General features: G+C 38.3%; 1 protein-coding gene across 6 annotated transcripts in view; it reads right to left on the bottom strand.

Annotated features, from left to right (window-relative positions):
- The window catches only part of PKHD1 (PKHD1 ciliary IPT domain containing fibrocystin/polyductin), a 579,994-nt gene that overhangs the window by 133,670 nt on the left and 425,658 nt on the right, over positions 1-20,666 (bottom strand). For all 6 annotated transcript variants that reach the window (XM_070074011.1, XM_051855614.2, XM_051855618.2 and 3 more), the window contains 3 exons: positions 15,318-16,196; positions 14,418-14,586; positions 3,437-3,594 (listed from right to left, as the gene is read on the bottom strand). In XM_070074011.1, the coding sequence (XP_069930112.1) occupies positions 3,437-3,594; positions 14,418-14,586; positions 15,318-16,196 (1,206 nt within the window). The remainder of the gene's footprint in view (positions 1-3,436; positions 3,595-14,417; positions 14,587-15,317; positions 16,197-20,666) is intronic.

The raw sequence follows: 20,666 nt of genomic DNA, 5'->3' as shown, positions 1-20,666 counted from the left end.
GTTAAGAACCTGAGGTGATCACTAATGTCATATGTAAGAGTGTTAATTGTTAAATTAACAACAGAAGTCACTGTGCACTAATGCCTCATGCAGGGCCTCTGTTCTCAAAGAGCTTCATTATAATTATGTCAAAGTGCTCACAAAAGATGTATCATTCTTGGGTGCTTCTTTAAAGTTAATTAATTTACTAAAAAAAGTGAAATTAACTTCAAGATACAAAGACTTTGAACAGCCCTTGTCTTGACTATTGAGGAACAGTTTTGTTTTGTTTCCTGCTTTATGCTTTTTTTTTTCCTTTGCAAATAGTTGAACACTTTACTTAGTATAGAGTTGGTCTTCTGTGTATAAAGTTAAGGGAAAATGGATCTTAGTGGAGAATGGGACTGGGAATGGGAGAGGGAGCAGGGGCAGGGATGGGAGAATGGATGGAAGGGCGGATATGGTGGAAAGAATCACTATATTCCTAAAAGTGTACTTATGAAATGTATGAAGTCTGTATTCCTTAAATAAAATGTTTCTTTGTGGAGAAAATAAATTAAAAAAAAAAAAACAAGATAAATAAAAAAAACCTATGGTAGTGGAATTCTTGAAACTAATAGAGAACACTATAGAAAACTGATATATCTAAGAGAAAATGAAAGAGTAGCTGCCTATCTCTTTCTTATCCGCACATATTTTCTCAACATATGTGTCTCTGAATTTAACTCCTCTGTGAAAACAATATATTTGCTGGTTATATTCAAGATGTAACAAGCATATCAACATGAGTTTGTCCTGAGGATTTCTTTGCATTCAGCACTGACTTTAACATGTATACTGCAACATGTATACCTTGTTGCTATATTGCCAATATAACTATTCAAGTAGACATTTGATGGTAACTAAAAAAATTATATGTAGAAACAATGCTAAAAGCGCATGTTATATTATAGCACTAGTGCAGATACAAGAAAGGTGGTAAAAATAAAAAGATACCTAGAGCAGTCCACATTTCAAGTTTCCATATTACAGATAGATTCTTTCTTTAAAAGATTTTATTTATTTATTTGAGAGTTATAGACAGAGAGAGGTAGAGACAGAAATAAACATCTTCCATCCACTGGTTCACTCCCCAAATAGCCACAACTGCTAGAGCTGAGCTGATCCGAAGCCAGGAGCCCAGAGCCTCTTCTGGTCTCCCAGGTGAGCGAAGGCGCCTAAGCATTTGGGCCATCTTCCACCCCTTTCCCAGACCATAGCAGAGACCTGGATTGAAAGAGGAAGAACTGAGACATAAACTGGTGTCCACATGCAATGCTTGTGCCACAGGTGTAGGCCTAGCCTACTAGGACACAGCACCAGCCCCTACAAATAAATTCTTAAACCAATGTCCTAAAGTTCCCAGTTTCTTCTACACAATCCTAAATTATTTGGGACAAATAGAAACATTCTCTCTGGTTATCCATAAGTCATTCATTTGAACAGTCAGTTAATATTTATAGAGCATTGTCCTAAATACAGAGCATTGTGAAAGGACAAAATTCCTGCCCTTATCAAGTTTGTATTTTAAAGGAGTAAACAGTCAATCAAAAGTAAATAATGACTGGCTAGGCTCCACCTGCAGGGCCGGCATCCCATATGAATGCCAGTTCATATCCTGCTGCTCCTTTTCCAATCCAGCTCACCACTATGGCCAGGGAAAGCAGTGGAGGATGGCTCAAGTGCTTGGCCCCTGCACCCATGTGGAAAATCCAAAGAAGCTCCTGACTCCTGCATTTGCAGTGGCCCAGCTCTGGCAGTTGAGGCCATTTTGGGGAGCGAACCAGAGGATAAAAGACCTTTCTGTCTCTCCCTGTCTCTCTGGAACTCTGCCTCTCAAATAAAAAATCTTTAAAACAATGACATTTATAATATAATACGAGGTAATGAGACTGACAAAAAATTAAGCAGCCATAGTAGAATTAGAGAATAGTGGTCCTGTGACTATTTTAGATATGGTGGTCAAGGATGGCTTCTCTGAGGTACTGTTGTTTGAACAGGAGAAAAACGGCTCTCAAAGAAGTGGTGAGATATTCCAGGCAGAGGAAACAGCCATTGCAAATGCTTTGAGGGAGGAATAAGCTTACTATGAAAGAAAAAATAAGAACAGGATGAGCAGTAAGTAAAAGCAGTGTCACAAGAATTAAAGTGAAAAAGTAAGCAGGAAACAAATAAATCAAATCTTGCAGTCTTAGAATTTGGATTTTATTATGAGCAGATGGAAAGCCATTGGAAAGGAAAAATATCACCCTGGCTATTATGTGAACAGTACACAGAGTAGGGGAATAGAAGAACACAGTGAGGAAGTTGTCCCCTTGTCAGCTTAGAGATGATTATGGCTGGGTCAGAGTAGTAATGGGAGAGAAAAAAGGATGTTTGAGAGTTTGGGTTAAAAAAGAATTAAAGGAGCATGCCTAGGTTGTTTACTTAACCTCATGAATGGTGGTAACCAAAAAGAGAGGCATGGCAGCCAGGAAAGAAGTAGGTTTTTGATGGAGGTAGAGATCAAGACTTTATTTGAAGCATGTTGAGATATCTATTACACTTCCCAGTGGAGTCAGTTGGAGAAACTAGACCAAGTTTCTATGTCTGGACTGGTCATTTGGATTGGAAGACATCAGTACTGAGTGGTGACTCAGTTTTAGACCTGGGGAACAAAAGAGGGCAAGAAGCAAAAATGTCTGAAGATGTAGTCCTGAGAGTCAAGCACACTCAGATATGAAAAAGGAGGGAGTCCAGAAATTAATAAATCAGTAAAGAAGGGATAATGAAGGGAAAGTTATTTGTATTTGTATGCAGCAGATTTCAGGAGAATTCAAATGAGAATTCAGTCTTATTGCTAGAGGAAATAGGAAGACAAATATCAGCCCAGATGCCCACGTATAAAAATTGACATATAAAGAGGCTTTATGCAAGCAAGAGAAAAAAGTAATTTTAAACACAGGAAAGTTTGAGGGACACCCGGAGTGTTGAGAAATAGGAGGAAAACTGCATGGCATCTACCCAACCACCCTCTTCAGAATGTGAACCATTAAGTCTTGGCAGGAAGGAAAGGAAGGCTCAGAAGCCAGAAGAACAGGGCCTGTGTGCAGGACTGTAAAATGTGAAGCATGAGGACAACTTCAAGCCCAGATGACCCAGCTAATGAGAGGGTTGTTTTCTCACCAATGTACACCGCCGGGGTATGGCAATCAGAACATTAACATAGATACAGAGAATTCCATAGAGGGCACAGCTGTAATGGCCATTTCTTAATGACTTGGTGCTCACATGATTTAAGTAAGTAGGGATCATATTAGCACAGACTCCAGTGCAAACTCAATTCTCTAGTGTATTTTGCTCCTAGTGAATAATATAGGCAACCATCTCTGTCCATTACATGCTGTTACTACAGACATTGCATTCAGGTACAACTGACCTGTGTTGAAGAAGGATCCAGTCCATTCTGCTTCAATTTTAGGAAATACAGAAACTGGTGCAGGCAGATTCAAGGTATTCCCATCCAGATCTTTGAAGAGGTATTTTCTTGGATTTTCACAACCTGATTCCATACAGATTACTCTTTCTAAATCTTTCCTGTGGAGATAGAAACAACTCATTTATTTCATGATAAGCAGCATGAAGAAAAAATATTGGTAGTACAGATCTTGGATAAAATAAATTCAACTGAATTTTATTATTGATAATGTATTACATAGATACTAAATAAAACTCTATAAATATCAGTAATTTCCAATTATGTGGCTGAGAAGAAAAACATTCTTATTAACAAAATAATGTTGATATTTGGATATATACTATTTATATGGATTGCTGATTTTCTAAGAAGCAAAATAAAATAAAATGTTCCTAACTCCAATATCTACTGAACCTAAGATAATCATTCTTTATGGGACTTTGGAGCTTTCAAGTATTTTAGAATTATCACTATAAATATCAATTAAATTTGTGGTATATATAAACAAAGTACAAAAAATATCATCATTCAACAAAAAGCTCTTGAAAATTTGCTAGGGACAAGTTGTGAAATACAATGGTAATGAAGTTAGAAATGGCCTTGCACCCCAGAATTTAGAGTTAAGTGGGATATAGAAACAAACAATTGAAATTATAACATTGAATTATAGAGAATATATTTTCTTTGCCTTAAAATTTGTATAAAACATTAATGATAATGTTAATATTTACAGCATGCCAACCACATATTGGGTATTGGTGGTATAAAGAATCAGAATTCTAAGATTATGTTGCACTATGGTTTGAATGATGGTGTCTCTAAAACTCAAGTTGAAACTTAACCCTTAAATCAACAGTACTAAGAAGTACCACCTAAAAGGTAGGTAAGTCATGAAGGTGGAGTCCTCATGAGTGGAATCATCACTTATGAAAGAGTTTGAGTTAGAGGGGTGTACTCTCTTGTCTTTCTGTCCCTTCAGTCCTGTCAGCACAGTGTTCTTCCCCTCTGGACAACACAGCAACGAAAAGCACAACCTTGGAAGCAGTCAGTAGCCTTCACCAGACACCAGTAATAAGTGCCTTAATCTTGAAGCCCCCAGCCTGCCAGAACTATAGGAAATAAATATGTGTTTTTTAGGAATCATCTAGTCTGCATTGTTTTGTAAAGTGGCAAAACGGACCATCATGTATCTTTACAACTACTGAAGCCCATTGATGACATACAAACACAGGGATGGACAAAACAACAGGATGAACAAAACTGGACATCAAGTTGTGTTTAGGTTCCTAAAATGATTCAGGGATGAGCAATAAAGCAATGCTAGAGCTAAGGATAAAAACTTGAATTCTAAGATGGCGGAATAGTGAGGGCGCGCACCGATAGTCCGGGAAAATTTAGTTTAATAAAAGGGGAGTTACGGTAGCCTCAGAAAAAAGAACCAGGAAAATATTGCAGACAAAACTCTTCTGGATCCAGTGGGCGTGAATCGGAGGACCTACTGGGAGAACAAGGTCGCCCACCGCGTGCGAAAGCCGAGCCGCAGGACCGAGCCGCGGGACTGAGCCGCGGAAGCCGAGCCGCGGGACTGAGCTGCGCAAGCTGCAGGGTCTGCGCGCAAGTGCTCGAAGGGGAGTGCAACAGCAGGGAGACTTGGGACATCCAGGGCTCCGAGTCCACACATCGGCGCTGGAAGGGGAGCAGACCTGTGTGGAGAGCGTGGGAGCCCACAGTTCGGGACACCAGCGGCAGACTCAACACACCAGCGCTGGAACGCGAGGTGAGCCGAACCTCAATAACCCGAGACACCGGCAGGCAAGCGGAGAGAGGAGACTAGAGGGAACGACCCCGGGGGCGGGGGGGGGACTTCACCAAGCTAACTGGAAGAGAGAGAGAGGGAAAAAAAAAAAGGTGACTGGTACGGACACGGGTTTCTCTCTCTCCGCTCACCTCTCAAGGGCGAGCAAGACAAAGAGCAGGCGCCATCTTGGACATACGTCATAAGCAGAGCGACCTCAGGTCTGCACCGGCCCTGAGCCTAGCAGTAAAACCTGACTCTGGGTGGGGCGAATTAACAGGAGATTAGGACCTAGTAAATTTGTGGTGCTACTGAACTGAGACTGTGAAAAAAAGAGACGGTGGGGGAGAGAACTCACGGAATTCACGTGAGCACTCTCCAGAGACGCTACAATTCCGTAACTTTGGCAACCCAGTGGGAGACTGAAGGAGAATTTGAGCCCACTCCGAGGGCCGAACAGATTCCCTGTGTGGTCCTTGGGAAAGAGCTTCCGATCTCTGGCTCCTGTGGGTATATCATTTGCCTGCTAACTACCTCCAACTTCGTTCAGCTGTGCAGAATAACTTCCCTTTTGAATCAAAAAAAGAGAGAGAGAGAGAGAGAGAGAGAGAGAGGTTTACCACGCCTAACCTGGGAGTGTCACCTTTGGCACACCAAACAGAGCTCTCAGGCCACACCCATCTCAAGCCCTAAGGCTCCATCAAAAACAGATAGTCCACTTAATCTAGAGTCATAGTATAACAAGAAAAAGCACCACAGTGAAGAAACCAAATATCTCCAATATGACAAATAACAAACGCAAAAACCAAGGTAATAAAAACAAGGAAGTCACCATGAAGCCCTCAAATGAAAAAGACACCCCAATTCAAGATTATGAGGATGATGACATAGAAGAAATGCAAGAAGCAGATCTCAAAAAATTGATAAGAACATTAAGAAGTTCTCAAAAACAAATTCTTGAACTACAGAAATCCTTAATGGACAAGATAGAAAATCTCTCTCGTGAAAATGAAATATTAAGGAGGAATCAAAATGAAATGAAACAACTAGTACAACAGGAAACTGGGATAGTGACTGAAGTGAAGAATTCAATAGATCAAATGAAAAACACAATAGAGAGCCTTACAAACAGAATGGGAGAAGCAGAAGAGAGAATATCGGACTTAGAAGACAGAGAACAGGAAAGGATACAGTCAGACCAAAGAAAAGACGAGGAAATTAGAAATCTAAAACATATTGTCGGGAATCTTCAGGATACTATTAAAAAACCCAACATTCGGGTTCTAGGAGTTCCTGAAGGCATGGAGAGGGAGAAAGGATTAGAAGGCCTTTTTAGTGAGATATTAGCAGAAAATTTCCCAGGTTTGGAGAAGGACAGAGAAATTCTAGTACAGGAAGCTCACAGAACCCCTAATAAACACGACCAAAAGAGACCCTCACCACGACACGTTGTAATTAAACTCTCCACAGTGAAACATAAAGAAAAGATCCTAAAATGTGCAAGAGAGAAACGTCAGATTACTCTCAGAGGATCTCCAATCAGACTCACAGCTGACTTCTCATCAGAAACTCTACAAGCTAGGAGGGAATGGCGAGATATAGCCCAGGTACTAAGAGAGAACAACTGCCAGCCCAGAATATTATATCCTGCAAAGCTATCATTTGTGAATGAAGGTGAAATAAAGACTTTTCATAACAAACAGAAATTGAAAGAATTTGTTGCCACTCGTCCAGCCCTGCAAAAGATGCTTAAAGATGTGTTACACACAGAAACAAAGAAACACGGTCATCAATATGAAAGAAGGTAAAGGAAGGAAACCAAGGAAGGAAAGCTCACAGCAAAAGATCACAGGGAATTCAAAGCATATATTAGAACTTATCTTTGGCAAATGGCAGGGCAAAGTTACCACTTATCATTAGTCACATTGAACGTGAATGGCCTGAACTGTCCAGTTAAAAGACACCGTTTGGCTGATTGGGTTAAGGAACAAAACCCATCTATTTTCTGCTTACAAGAAACACATCTTTCCAACAAAGATCCATACAGACTGAAAGTGAAAGGCTGGAAAAAGATATACCATGCCAACAGAAATGAAAAAAGAGCAGGTGTAGCCATCTTAATATCAGACACCATAAACTTTACCACAAAAACCGTTAAGAGAGACAAAGAGGGACACTACATCATGATTAAGGGATCAATTCAACAGGAAGATATAACAATTATCAATGTATATGCACCTAACTACAGGGCACCGGTTTATCTAAAAGATTTGTTAACGGACTTAAAGGGAGACTTAGACCCCAATACAATAGTACTGGGGGACTTCAATACTCCACTCTCAGAAATAGACAGATCATCCGGACAGAAGATCAACAAGGATACAGTAGATTTAAACGACACTATAGCCCAAATGGATCTAACAGATATCTACAGAACTTTCAATCCTACAGCTAAAGATTATACATTCTTCTCAGCAGTACATGGAACCTTCTCTAGGATTGACCACATACTAGGCCATAAAGCAAGTCTCAGCAAATTCAAAAGAATTAGAATCGTACCATGCAGCTTCTCAGACCATAAAGGAATGAAGTTGGAAATGAACAACTCAGGAATCCCTAGAGCATACGCAAACACATGGAGATTGAACAACATGCTCCTGAATGAACAATGGGTCATAGAAGAAATCAAAAGAGAAATCAAAAACTTTCTGGAAGTAAATGAGGATAACAGCACAACATACCAAAACTTATGGGACGCAGCAAAAGCAGTGTTAAGAGGAAAGTTTATATCAATAGGTGCCTACATCAAGAAATTGGAAAGGCACCAAATAGATGAGCTTTCTATTCACCTCAAGGATCTAGAAAACCTACAGCAAACCAGACCCAAATCTAGTAGGAGAAGAGAAATAATTAAAATCAGAGAAGAAATCAACAGGATTGAATCAAGAAAAACATTCCAAAAAATCAGCCAAACGAGGAGCTGGTTTTTTGAAAAAATAAACAAAATTGACACCCCATTGGCCCAACTAACTAAAAAAAGAAGAGAAAAGACCCAAATCAATAAAATCAGAGATGAAAAAGGAAATGTAACAACAGACACCACAGAAATAAAAAGAATCATCAGAAATTACTACAAGGACTTGTATGCCAGCAAACAGGGAAACCTATCAGAAATGGATAGATTCCTGGACACATGCAACCTACCTAAATTGAACCAGGAAGACATCGAAAACCTAAACAGACCCATAACTGAGACAGAAATTGAAACAGTAATAAAGGCCCTCCCAACAAAGAAAAGCCCAGGACCAGATGGATTCACTGCTGAATTCTACCAGACATTTAAAGAAGAACTAACTCCAATTCTTCTCAAACTATTCAGAACAATCGAAGAAGAGGGAATCCTCCCAAATTCTTTCTATGAAGCCAGCATCACCTTAATTCCTAAGCCGGAAAAAGATGCAGCACTGAAAGAGAATTACAGACCAATATCCCTGATGAACATAGATGCAAAAATCCTCAATAAAATTCTCGCCAATAGAATGCAACAACACATCAGAAAGATCATCCACCCAGACCAAGTGGGATTTATCCCTGGTATGCAGGGATGGTTTAATGTGCGCAAGACAATCAATGTGATACACCACATTAACAGACTGCAGAAGAAAAACCATATGATTATCTCAATAGATGCCGAGAAAGCATTTGATAAAATACAACACCCGTTCATGATGAAAACTCTAAGCAAACTGGGTTTGGAAGGAACATTCCTCAATACAATCAAAAGCAATCTATGAAAAACCCACAGCCAACATCCTATTGAATGGGGAAAAGTTGGAAGCATTTCCACTGAGATCTGGGACCAGACAGGGATGTCCACTCTCACCACTGCTATTCAATATAGTTCTGGAGGTTCTAGCCAGAGCTATTAGGCAAGAAAAAGAAATTAAAGGGATACAAATTGGGAAGGAAGAACTCAAACTATCCCTCTTTGCAGATGACATGATTCTTTATTTAGGGGACCCAAAGAACTCTACTAAGAGACTATTGGAACTCATAGAAGAGTTTGGCAAAGTAGCAGGGTATAAAATCAATGCACAAAAATCAACAGCCTTTGTATACACAGACAATGCCATGGCTGAGGAAGAACTGCTAAGATCAATCCCATTCACAATAGCTACAAAAACAATCAAATACCTTGGAATAAACTTAACCAAGGACGTTAAAGATCTCTACGATGAAAATTACAAAACCTTAAAGAAAGAAATAGAAGAGGATACCAAGAAATGGAAAAATCTTCCATGCTCATGGATTGGAAGAATCAATATCATCAAAATGTCCATTCTCCCAAAAGCAATTTATAGATTCAATGCAATACCAATCAAGATACCGAAGACCTTCTTCTCAGATCTGGAAAAATTGGTGCTGAAATTTATATGGAGGCACAAGAGACCTCGAATAGCTAAAGCAATCTTGTACAACAAAAACAAAGCCGGAGGCATCACAATACCAGATTTCAGGACATACTACAGGGCAGTTGTAATCAAAACAGCATGGTACTGGTACAGAAACAGATGGATAGACCAATGGAACAGAATTGAAATACCAGAAATCAACCCAAACATCTACAGCCAACTTATATTTGATCAAGGATCTAAAACTAATTCCTGGAGCAAGGACAGTCTATTCAATAAATGGTGCTGGGAAAATTGGATTTCCACGTGCAGAATCATGAAGCAAGACCCCTACCTTACACCTTACACAAAAGTCCACTCAACATGGATTAAAGACCTAAATCTACGACCTGACACCATCAAGTTACTAGAGAACATTGGAGAAACCCTTCAAGATATTGGCACAGGCAAAGAGTTTCTGGAAAAGACCCGGGAGGCACAGGCAGTCAAAGCCAAAATTAACTATTGGGATTGCATCAAATTGAGAAGTTTCTGTACTGCAAAAGAAACAGTCAGGAGAGTGAAGAGGCAACTGACAGAATGGGAAAAAATATTTGCAAACTATGCAACAGATAAAGGGTTAATAACCAGAATCTACAAAGAGATCAAGAAACTCCACAAAAACAAAACCAACAACCCACTTAAGAGATGGGCCAAGGACCTCAATAGACATTTTTCAAAAGAGGAAATCCAAATGGCCAACAGGCACATGAAAAAATGTTCAAGGTCATTAGCAATCAGAGAAATGCAAATCAAAACCACAATGAGGTTTCACCTCACCCCGGTTAGAATGGCTCACATGCAGAAATCTACCAACAACAGATGCTGGCGAGGATGTGGGGAAAAAGGGACACTAACCCACTGTTGGTGGGAATGCAAACTGGTCAAGCCACTATGGAAGTCAGTCTGGAGATTCCTCAGAAACCTGAAGATAACCCTACCGTTCGACCCAGCCATCCCACTCCTTGGAATTTACCCAAAGGAATTTAAATTGGCAAACAAAAAAGCGGTCTGCACCCTAATGTTTATTGCAGCTCAATTCACAATAGCTAAGACCTGGAACCAACCTAAATGCCCATCAACGGTAGACTGGATAAAGAAATTATGGGATATGTACTCTTTAGAATACTATACCGCAGTAAGAAACAACGAAATCCAGTCATTTGCAACAAAATGGAGGAATCTGGAACACATCATGCTGAGTGAAATAAGCCAGTCCCAAAGGGACAAATACCATATGTTCTCCCTGATCGGTGACAACTGACTGAACACCAAAAAGGAAACCTGTTGAAGTGGAATGGACACTATGGGAAACGGTGACTTGATCAGCATAGCCCTGACTGTTAATGGACAACTTAATACATTATCCCTCTTAGTAGTTTTTTTGTCTGTTCTACTTAATATGACTGGTTTAATTCTGTAATTAATACACAGTTATTCTTAAGTGTTGAAATTTAACTGAAATGTGATCCCTGTTAAACATAAGAGTAGGAATAAGAGAGGGAAGAGATATATAATTTAGGACATGCTCAAGCTGACTTGCCCCAAATGGTAGAGTCAGAAACATACCAGGGGACTCCAATTTAATCCCATCAAGGTGGCATGTACCAATGCCATCTCACTAGTCCAAGTGATCAATTTCAGTTCACAATTGATCATAATGAAAGGACTAAGAGTCAAAGGGAGCACATAAGCAAGTCTAGTACCTGCTAACACTAACCGATAGAATAAATAAAGGGGAGAGTGATCCAACATGGGAAGTGAGATACTCAGCAGACTCATAGAATGGCAGATGTCCTAAATAGCACTCTGGCCTCAGAATCAGCCCTAAAGGCATTCAGATATGGCTGAAAAGCCCATGAGAGTATTTCAGGAATGGAAAGCCAAGACACTCTGGCAAAAGATCTCTGTGAGTGAGATCTCAATGGAAAGAACAGGTCTTCAAAGAAGGAGGTACCTTTCTCTGAAGGGAGGAGAGAACCTCCACTTTGACTATGACCTTGTCTAAACAAGATAAGAGTCGGAGAACTCAGAGGGCTTCCATAGCCTTGGAAACTCATGACTGGAGCATAGGGAGATTACTGATGCCATAGACAGGAGTGTCAATTGGTAAAGTCAACAACAGGAGTCACTGTGCACTTACTCCTCATGTAGGATCTCTGTCCTTAATGTGCTGTGCATTGAGATTTAATGCTATAACGAGTACTCAAACAATATATTTCACTTTGTGTTTCTATGGGGGTGCAAACTGTTGAAATCTTTACTTAATGCATACTAAACTGATCCTCTGTGAAAAAAAAAAAAAAAGAAAAGAAAGAAAAGAAAAGAAACTATCAACTCCCAACTTGACTCTCACTGGGATTAAACATGACAATAGGTCTGATCTGATTTCATCATCATTAAAAAAAAATCATCTATTATTTTTCACTTTATGTTTCTGTGTGGGAGCAAACTGTTGAAATCCTTACTTAATGTATACTAAGCTGATCTTCTGTATATTAAGATAATTGAAAATGAATCTTGATGTGAATGGAAGTGGAGAGGGAGTGGGAAAGGGGAGGGTTGTGGGTGGGAGGGACGGTATGGGGGGGAAGCCATAGTAATCCATTATTCGTACTTTGGAAACGTATATTCATTAAATAAAAGTTAAAAAAAAAAAAAAAAAAAAAAAAAAAACAACTACTGATGAAAAGCACCAGTAGGAAAAATTATGAAACCAGATTATATACAGGTTGAGAAATACCACCACTGTATAACTAAATCAAATATCAAAATCATCTACAATTCTTTCTTAAACTATCGGCTTCATTTCAAAAATAACTTATTCCTCATGTAGGATCTTTGTCCTTAGTGTGCTGTACATTGAGATTTAATGCTATAACTAGTACTCAAAGAGTATTTTTCACTTTATGTTTCTGTGTGGGAGCAAACTGTTGAAATCTTTACTTAATGTATGCTAAACTGATCTTCTGTATATAAACAGAAATGAAAATGAATCTTGATGTGAATGGAAGGGGAGAGGGAGGGGGAAAGGGGAGGGTTGCGGGTGGGAGGGATTTTATGGGGGGGAAGCCATTGTAATCCATAAGCTGTACTTTGGAAATTTATATTCATTAAATAAAAGTTTGAAAAAAAAGAAAAAAAAAAAACTTGAATTCTGCAATTAGGGTGATTTCTTTAGATATTTTTTCCCCTCTAATCAAGAGTTTTCCCCCATGTTACAAGTGAGAAGCCTATTCTCCCTGCTCCCAACTTTCCCATAATTAATTAATTAATTTACTTAAGATACACAAATTTCATGTATTTCATATATACAGATTGAGGAACATAGTGATACTTCCTACCCTACCTACCCTCCCACCCACACTCCTCCTCCTTCTTCTCTTATTCCCTCTCTTAATTTTTACAATGATCTACTTTATACTCATAAGATTAAACCTGCACTAAGTAAAGAGTTCAACAGATAGTAAGAAGGATAAAAACACTGTTACTCAAAAGTCAAGACAAGAATTGTAAAAAAAAAATCGAATCTCAAAATATCATACACATTTGCTCATACACATTATACTTTTCTTTGTACGCTATTCATCACCACAGATCAGGAAAACATTTTTGTGTTTTGGGGAGTGGCTTATTTCACTAAGTATAATGGTATTTGTGTTTTTGGGAGTAGCTTATTTCACTAAATATAATGGTTTTCAGTTGCATCTATTTTGTTGCAAAAGACAGGATTTCATTCTTTTTTGAAGACTGAGTAGTATTCTATAGTGTGTATATATATATATATATATTTTATCTAGTCAGTTGATGGACATTTGAGTTTATTCTATATCTTAGCTATTGTTAATAGAGCTGCAATAAACATGGGGATATAGATAACTCTTTCATATGCTGACTTCATTTCTCTTGGAAAAATTCCCAGGAGTGATATTGCTGGGTCATATGGTATATCTATTTTCAGCTTTCTGAGATATCTCCATACTGTCTTCCATATTGGCTGTACTAGTTTATATTCCTACCAACTTTAATTATCCACATTTTTTTGAATTTTTATTTATTTATTTGAAAGTCAGAGTTAGAGAGAAAGAGAGAGAGACCAACAGACAGGGAAATTTTCCATCGACTGGTTCCCTCCCCAAATAGTCACAATGACCAGCACTGGGCCAGACCAAAGCCAGAAGCCTGGAACTCCATCCATGTCTCTCACATAGGTGCAGGGGAACAAGGACTCGGGTTGTCTTCAGCTGTCTACCCAGGAACATCAACAGGGAACTGGATTAGGAGTGGAGCACCTAGAACTTGAACTGGCAGGCCTATGGGATGCCAACATCACAGGTGGTAGCCTAACCCATTGTGCCAGAACACCAGCTCACTTTCCACATTTTCCAGCGAAAATTTTCAGATCTTTAAATAATCCTGCCAGATCATATTTCTATGAACCATAGCTACACCTGGTCTGAGCCTATGGAAGCCCCACCACATAGTGCAGGAATTCTTGGCATCATATCATTCTCCTTGTATCTACTCATCCCTGCACAAAAGCTCCCATGGCTTCCTGAAGATTCCAGACACTCCAAAGAAGGCTGAATAATTAGAATCTGAGTTACCAGTGATTTTTAAATTATAAACATGTTTCAGAATTTGAAGAGCTTCCAAATACTTCATAAATTTGGCTTATTATAAATTCTAAAAGTACCTGAGGTGTAATGGAGGAAAGTAGAACTTATTTTTATCTTTCATATTTAGCATTCTGGTCCTCTCTGCTGTTATTGGGTGCATTATTCCTGTGTTCTGTACATTTGGTAGAATACAAATATCCAGGTCATCACTATAGCAGCTCTTCCCAAAACTAGAAAAGGTCACATCTGGAATTTAAAAAAAATAATAATAACATTAGATCATGTAAACCATCAACCACACTTATAAATTACACAATTAAATATTATTATAATACAGTGCATGTCTAGGAGGTAGTTTAAGCTATATAGGACAGTTTCTGAATTTTATACAAATGTTGATATAAAATATCTGTCATTCTTCAAGATATGGGAGTCAGATGTAAAAAATAAGGACATTCCAACACATTAAAGTCTTAAGAGCAAAACTTGCCACTGATGGCTTGATCAAAATTCATTCACAGAAAGACAAACTTCGTGCCCAATAGACTAAGTGAATAGGAGTGAATGCAATGATCTGAAAGAGATCTTACAGACAATGAGCTGCACTTGTCATTGTGTAACTTTTATTTAAGTCTTAGTTGTAAAACTGACTACTAAGGACCACAAATAAGGCATAATTTCTGTATCTTAATGTCTTCATTTGTCTGTAATAGGAAAAATAATACCTGTCATATAATCAAGTTAAATAATTGCTGTGAAAGCTCTTCATGATATATGTAAAAAGCAGTCACTTTTCTAAAGAATCACTCACTGTCATTATAAACTAGCATTGTGGTTATCAATTCCCTGCAGGTTGTCAATAAGACAGCAAGAACTAGACCATAATGAATATTTTTGTTGATGTAATTTCAGAATGCTATTAAAAGTCTACTCAGGAATGGCTGAAACTGTCACTTAGATAAACCAAAACATCCTACCTTGAAGTTTCATGATTCCTGAAATTGAATAGCCATTCCTCACTTTGTGCCATGGCTCCTGGGGCCACTGGTTTGGTTGTGAGGTGAATGCAGGCCACAAGATACCAACTCGGCCCCCTCTTGGATTGGAAGGAGCTCGGTCTCTGAATGTCATGTTGGCTGTCTGAGGCTTTACTCTGTCCTGAATGCAATCAAAAGAGGAGCTAGTGGCCACAATATCTGAATCTCTAAGCACAATCTGCACATCTTGGCGGGAGCTCTGTGGAACAAAAGACACATACACCACAACAAATAGACCAATAGCATTGTCTACCAGAGTAATATTCTCTATCTCCATGCTGTTTTCTACATGTAGCATAGCACCATAGTCAAAGTTCTTGAAAGCCAGAAATCCAGAGATACTGGTGCAATTGTCAAGTCCAATTTCTTTATAGAGATGAAGGCCATGAAGGTTTGAGTGGGCCACATTGTCAGACCAAAGCACTTCAGGAGAGGAGCACCTGTGGCCTCTTATATGAAAGCCAAGTCTCTCTGATCCTGCTACAACATTACCATGGAGGTCGATTTCCTTTGCCTGGTTCACTTTGATCCCTGCCACCCAAACAGTGGACAATGCTGACTGTGTCACTAAAATCACAAGGTTATTAGTAAGAGAATAGGCCTGGCCCTCCAGGTCAATACCATGGCCAGCAGCACCAAACACGATGTTGTCCTTTAAAATTATTCCATGACTGGCAGCTGCATGAATTCCCCCACCACAACTTTGATGTACAGTAGAAGACATTATCCATGATCCTGATGATACATTATTGAATTCAATGGATGAATACAGTGGTGTTCCAAAGTTCTGTATTTCCACATTTAAAAGTTGAAGGACACCTACAAACAAATACAGGTCATCAGCTACTTTCTTCTCAGCCAATTAGAGGATATCTGAAGATATTCTTAATTAAAACGTAATTTTATATTCAATACCAGTGCTATGTTTCATACTATTGATTTTCACTAGCAGAATATGAATCAGAAATATCACCTGAGACCTGAACAGATTTTATGAGCAATCTAGATGGTCTGATGATACAATGTGAGGGGAGAAGAGGAGACACAAGGAAACAAAATGGACTTTGGAGATGGGGACCACTAGTAGGTTTTTAAAAAATATTTAATTAATTAATTTATTTATTTAAAAGCAGCTCAACATAGACAAAGAGAGGAAACAGAGAGGGAGAGGGAGAGAAGGAGGGAAAAGGGAGAAAAACCTTCCATATACTGGTTCACTCCCCAAATGGCCACAACAGATTGGATTGGCCCAGGATGAAGCTGGAAGCCAGCAACTCCATCCTGGTCTCCCACATGGGTGGCAGGGGCCCCAAGCACTTGGGCCATAATTCTCTGTTTTCCGAGATGCATTAGCAGGAAGCTGGATTGGAGGCAGAGCAAACAAGACTTGAACAAGCACTCTGATACAGGACGCGAGTGTCTCAAGAGGCAGCATGATCCACTGTGCCACAGATACAGCTAGTTTAAAGATTCTGAGTATTTGTCAAAAGTCTGTGTCAGGAACTGGATCAGAATGAAGAAAATATGGGTTCCTGGCTGCTCATCTCATAGGTAATATTTCTCTCTGTGTGTTTATAACCCCATGTGAAAAGGCCACAGCCAAGTCCACAAATATATTGCATGAATGAATATAAGGCCAATCCTATAAAATGCTGTTAGCAATCCTTAACAAGAACTAAGTGTACAATTTACTTCTGCCTAATTGATATCCAGAAACATGATATCAATATCCACTGCTTGAATAGGATGTAATGGAATTAATGTTTTTAAACTATTTAAAAACTTTTAATGCTAGCCATAATAGGTTCCTTGTTTTGTTTTCATAAAAATAACATTTGTTCTGACATCTATTACATCAGGAAAAAATAGTGAATTATGATTTTTAGATAAATATTATTATAAATAAAATAAACTAGTAGGTTGATTTAAAAAGGTAATTAGCATTAATGAGTCAGTGGATCTGTCCTTGGTATCACTGTTAATAACATGAATATAAATGAATTAATATTAGTTAATATGAAGTGAATTAATAACACCTAATTCTAATATAACAGTCATTACTATGTGTAGAGTTCTGTTCTAATTCTAAATATATATATGTATATATATATTCTAATTATTTTATATATAATTTTCACAAAAATTCTATGAAGTACATAAAACTATTTTTTTTCTGTTTTTCTCATATCTTTATTTCTTATTTTGCCATAGATTTCTTTTTTTTTTTTGAATGTGCCTGATTCACTCCTTTTTTTTTTAACTTTATTTAATGAATATAAATTTCCAAAGTACAGCTTATGGATTACAATGGCTTCCCCCCAACACAACTTCCCTCCCACCCGCAACCCTCCCTTTTCCCACTCCCTCTCCCCTTCCATTCACATCAAGATTCATTTTCAATTCTCTTTATATACAGAAGATCAGTTTAGCATATATTAAGTAAAGATTTCAACAGTTAAGTACATAAAACTATTCTCACTTTTTCAATATGGAAACTGAGGTAGAGAAAGGTTAACAACTAATACCTAGGCATATGGATGAGAAACTTTTATTAACTCCATGTAGGTATACTGAGTACAACAGAAGACTTGGTGGTAGAAAAGGAGCAACAATGCAATGCAATTTAAATAATTGGGCTATAGCTATTGCCAATCGTTAGTCATGCATCCTTTGTGAGGTAGGTCACAACTTCAGCCCTTGTCCCTATTGTTTTGTTTCATTTTTTTTAAAAGTGTATATAGATGTTAACTGTAATGATATTTCTCTCACCAAAAATGGAGGGAGCAAGAACTAAGAATAGGTTTGAGCTGCCTCTGCGGAGAGAGGATTTTGGATCCAGTTGCTATAGCTTTATGACTGAACCTTATCTATACATTATTGTTTAAAACTATTCTTTTAATAGATAATATAGGCATGTGACTTAAAAGGATTTGTCTCCTTTTTAATTAAAAAGATACTAAATCAGCATTAAATCATCAAAAATTTCTTCATTCACATATCATTAAAAAATGGAGGGAGTTATACATTTGAAGTTTCAATTTCACTGAACTTCAGTAATTGTGCTTAAAACTCAAAAGTAGTCAAGCCTACACCTTCTGCTTTTCTGTTGCCTTTTTATAGATGAGGCACTAGAAGTAGAACCCTTGCAAACCACCTGGGACAAACAGAACAAAAGACCATGCACATCTCCTTAAGTTCAGACAACAGGATTCCGAGGTGTCTCAATTTCTCATTGATTGAGGAAGCACTGGTGGATGGTGTAGAAATATTCACAGAAGGATAAAACATCAAAACTATTTGGTGATATGCATCACCAACAGCACACAGAACATAGTACATAGATGAGAGGGCTGCAAACCCTGCCCCATAGAACTCTGGCACAATGGATACCAAAGTAAGTGTGAATCAGCAAAACTGAACCTTATGTTCTGGAGTAGAATCTCAGTCAAGGCAATGCCTCACTATTAATTATTTGTTATGTTTTATATTTAATCTAGTTATCATGGAGAGTTTTAAATTGTTCAAGATTTTACTTGTGTGCGTGTTAACAAATTACTGAAAATTAATCAATTATGAATATTTAAAATATCTTCAGTATTTACATGGAGAATTAAAAGTGATTTTATTTACAACTATTTTCCTATTTTCTTTTGAAACCTATAATTTTGAAAAATTTTCCAGCAAGTTGAAGATAATGTGCTAGATTGTTTTGGTCAAAAAGAGAATGATGAGATCCTCCAACAACAAATGGAATTGTAGATCCTGGCCCTGCTTTTCCAAGAGATAACCGTTCATCACCCACAGCTGTATCCCTGCATCCCACCTCTTCTAGGATATTTTATAAGTAAATGCAAGGGTTCTTAATGCAGTGTGGGAACCTGGATTGGACTCAGTGTCAGAAAAAGGACATTAGTAAACGAATTAATCAGATACGAAAATTGTGTTAAAAGTGTATTTAATCATAACAATATATGAATGTTAATTTCTTGGTTTTAACAAATTTACCAATCTTATGTTAGATATTTGGAACAGAGGAAACTAGGTGAAAGCTGTACAGGAACTTCATATCTATTTTTGCAACTTTTCTATAAATCTTAAATTGTTACAACATAAAAATCTGTTCAACAAGGGCTTCAGGGCCAGTGCAGTGGCTCAATACATTAATCCTCCACCTGTGGCGCCGGCACTCCAGGTTCTAGTCCTGGTCGGGGCGCCAGATTCTGTCCCAGTTGCCCCTCTTCCAGGCCAGCTCTCTGCTGTGGCCTGGGAGTGCAGTGGAGGATGGCCCAAGTTCTTGGGCCCTGCACCTGCATGGGAGACCAGAAGCACCTGGCTCCTGGCTTCGGATCAGCACAGTGCACAGGCCACAGCGCGACGGCCACGGCGGCCATTGGAGGGTGAACCAACGGCAAAAAGGACGACCTTTCTCTCTGTCTCTCTCTCTCTCACTGTCCACTCTGCCTGTCAAAAAAAAACAAACAAAAAAAAAAAAACAAAAAAAAAACAAAAAAAAAAAAAAAACAAGGGCTTCAGAATCAGATTTGAAGCTAACATGAAAAAGTTGGATGAAATTTCATATTCTCCATTAATTTTATCCATCCATATTTATCAAGCACCTCATACATGGTAGTCACCACACTAAGAAACCTGACATGAAAGATCCAACATTACCTTTAAGAATTTCACAAACTCATGAGGGACTTGAAAAATAAATGGGTAATTGTATAAAAAAACTATGTTTCCTACAACAAGAAAATAAAGCATGTCTCTCATAGGAATGGTAGAATTAAATAAGATAAAATTTCCACTGTGTAAAAGCCCACACAATTTCAGGTCTTTAAGAAACAATCAAAATCATTTCTCTTTTTCTTCCTATGGGGATGATTTAAAAAGACCTGGATCAGCAACGTCAGAGGTTTAGGATAAGGTCAGTCTTGGGGCAGGTTCAGCTCTGACTTGTTGCTCAGTTCTAAAAAGTGACCATGCTCCCTTTACTACGAACATGTCCCAGCTTGACCTGCAGTATCTATTAGTGAGGCCTTGTTCTCCCTTCCCTGGTTCTCTGTCTTCATTAACTGCAGGATAGTCTCACTTCTATAAGACTAGGATTAAACCTTTGCCTCAGTCTTCTAGAAGAGGGTTCCTCATTTCAATGCTGTTGACTTTCGGGACCAGATAACTCATGGAGACAGTTTTTTTCATGGATTAGGGATGTTAAACTTCTGATTTAAGGTCTAAATATTTCCCTTTATCAAACTGATGAAATAGATATGCCAAGAAGAAGAATTC

This window comes from Oryctolagus cuniculus, chromosome 5 (genome assembly GCF_964237555.1).
Source record: "Oryctolagus cuniculus chromosome 5, mOryCun1.1, whole genome shotgun sequence".
Classification (NCBI taxonomy): Eukaryota; Metazoa; Chordata; class Mammalia; order Lagomorpha; family Leporidae; genus Oryctolagus; species Oryctolagus cuniculus.
Note: the sequence above shows the minus strand (reverse complement) of the source record. Positions and strands in the feature narration are given on the sequence as shown.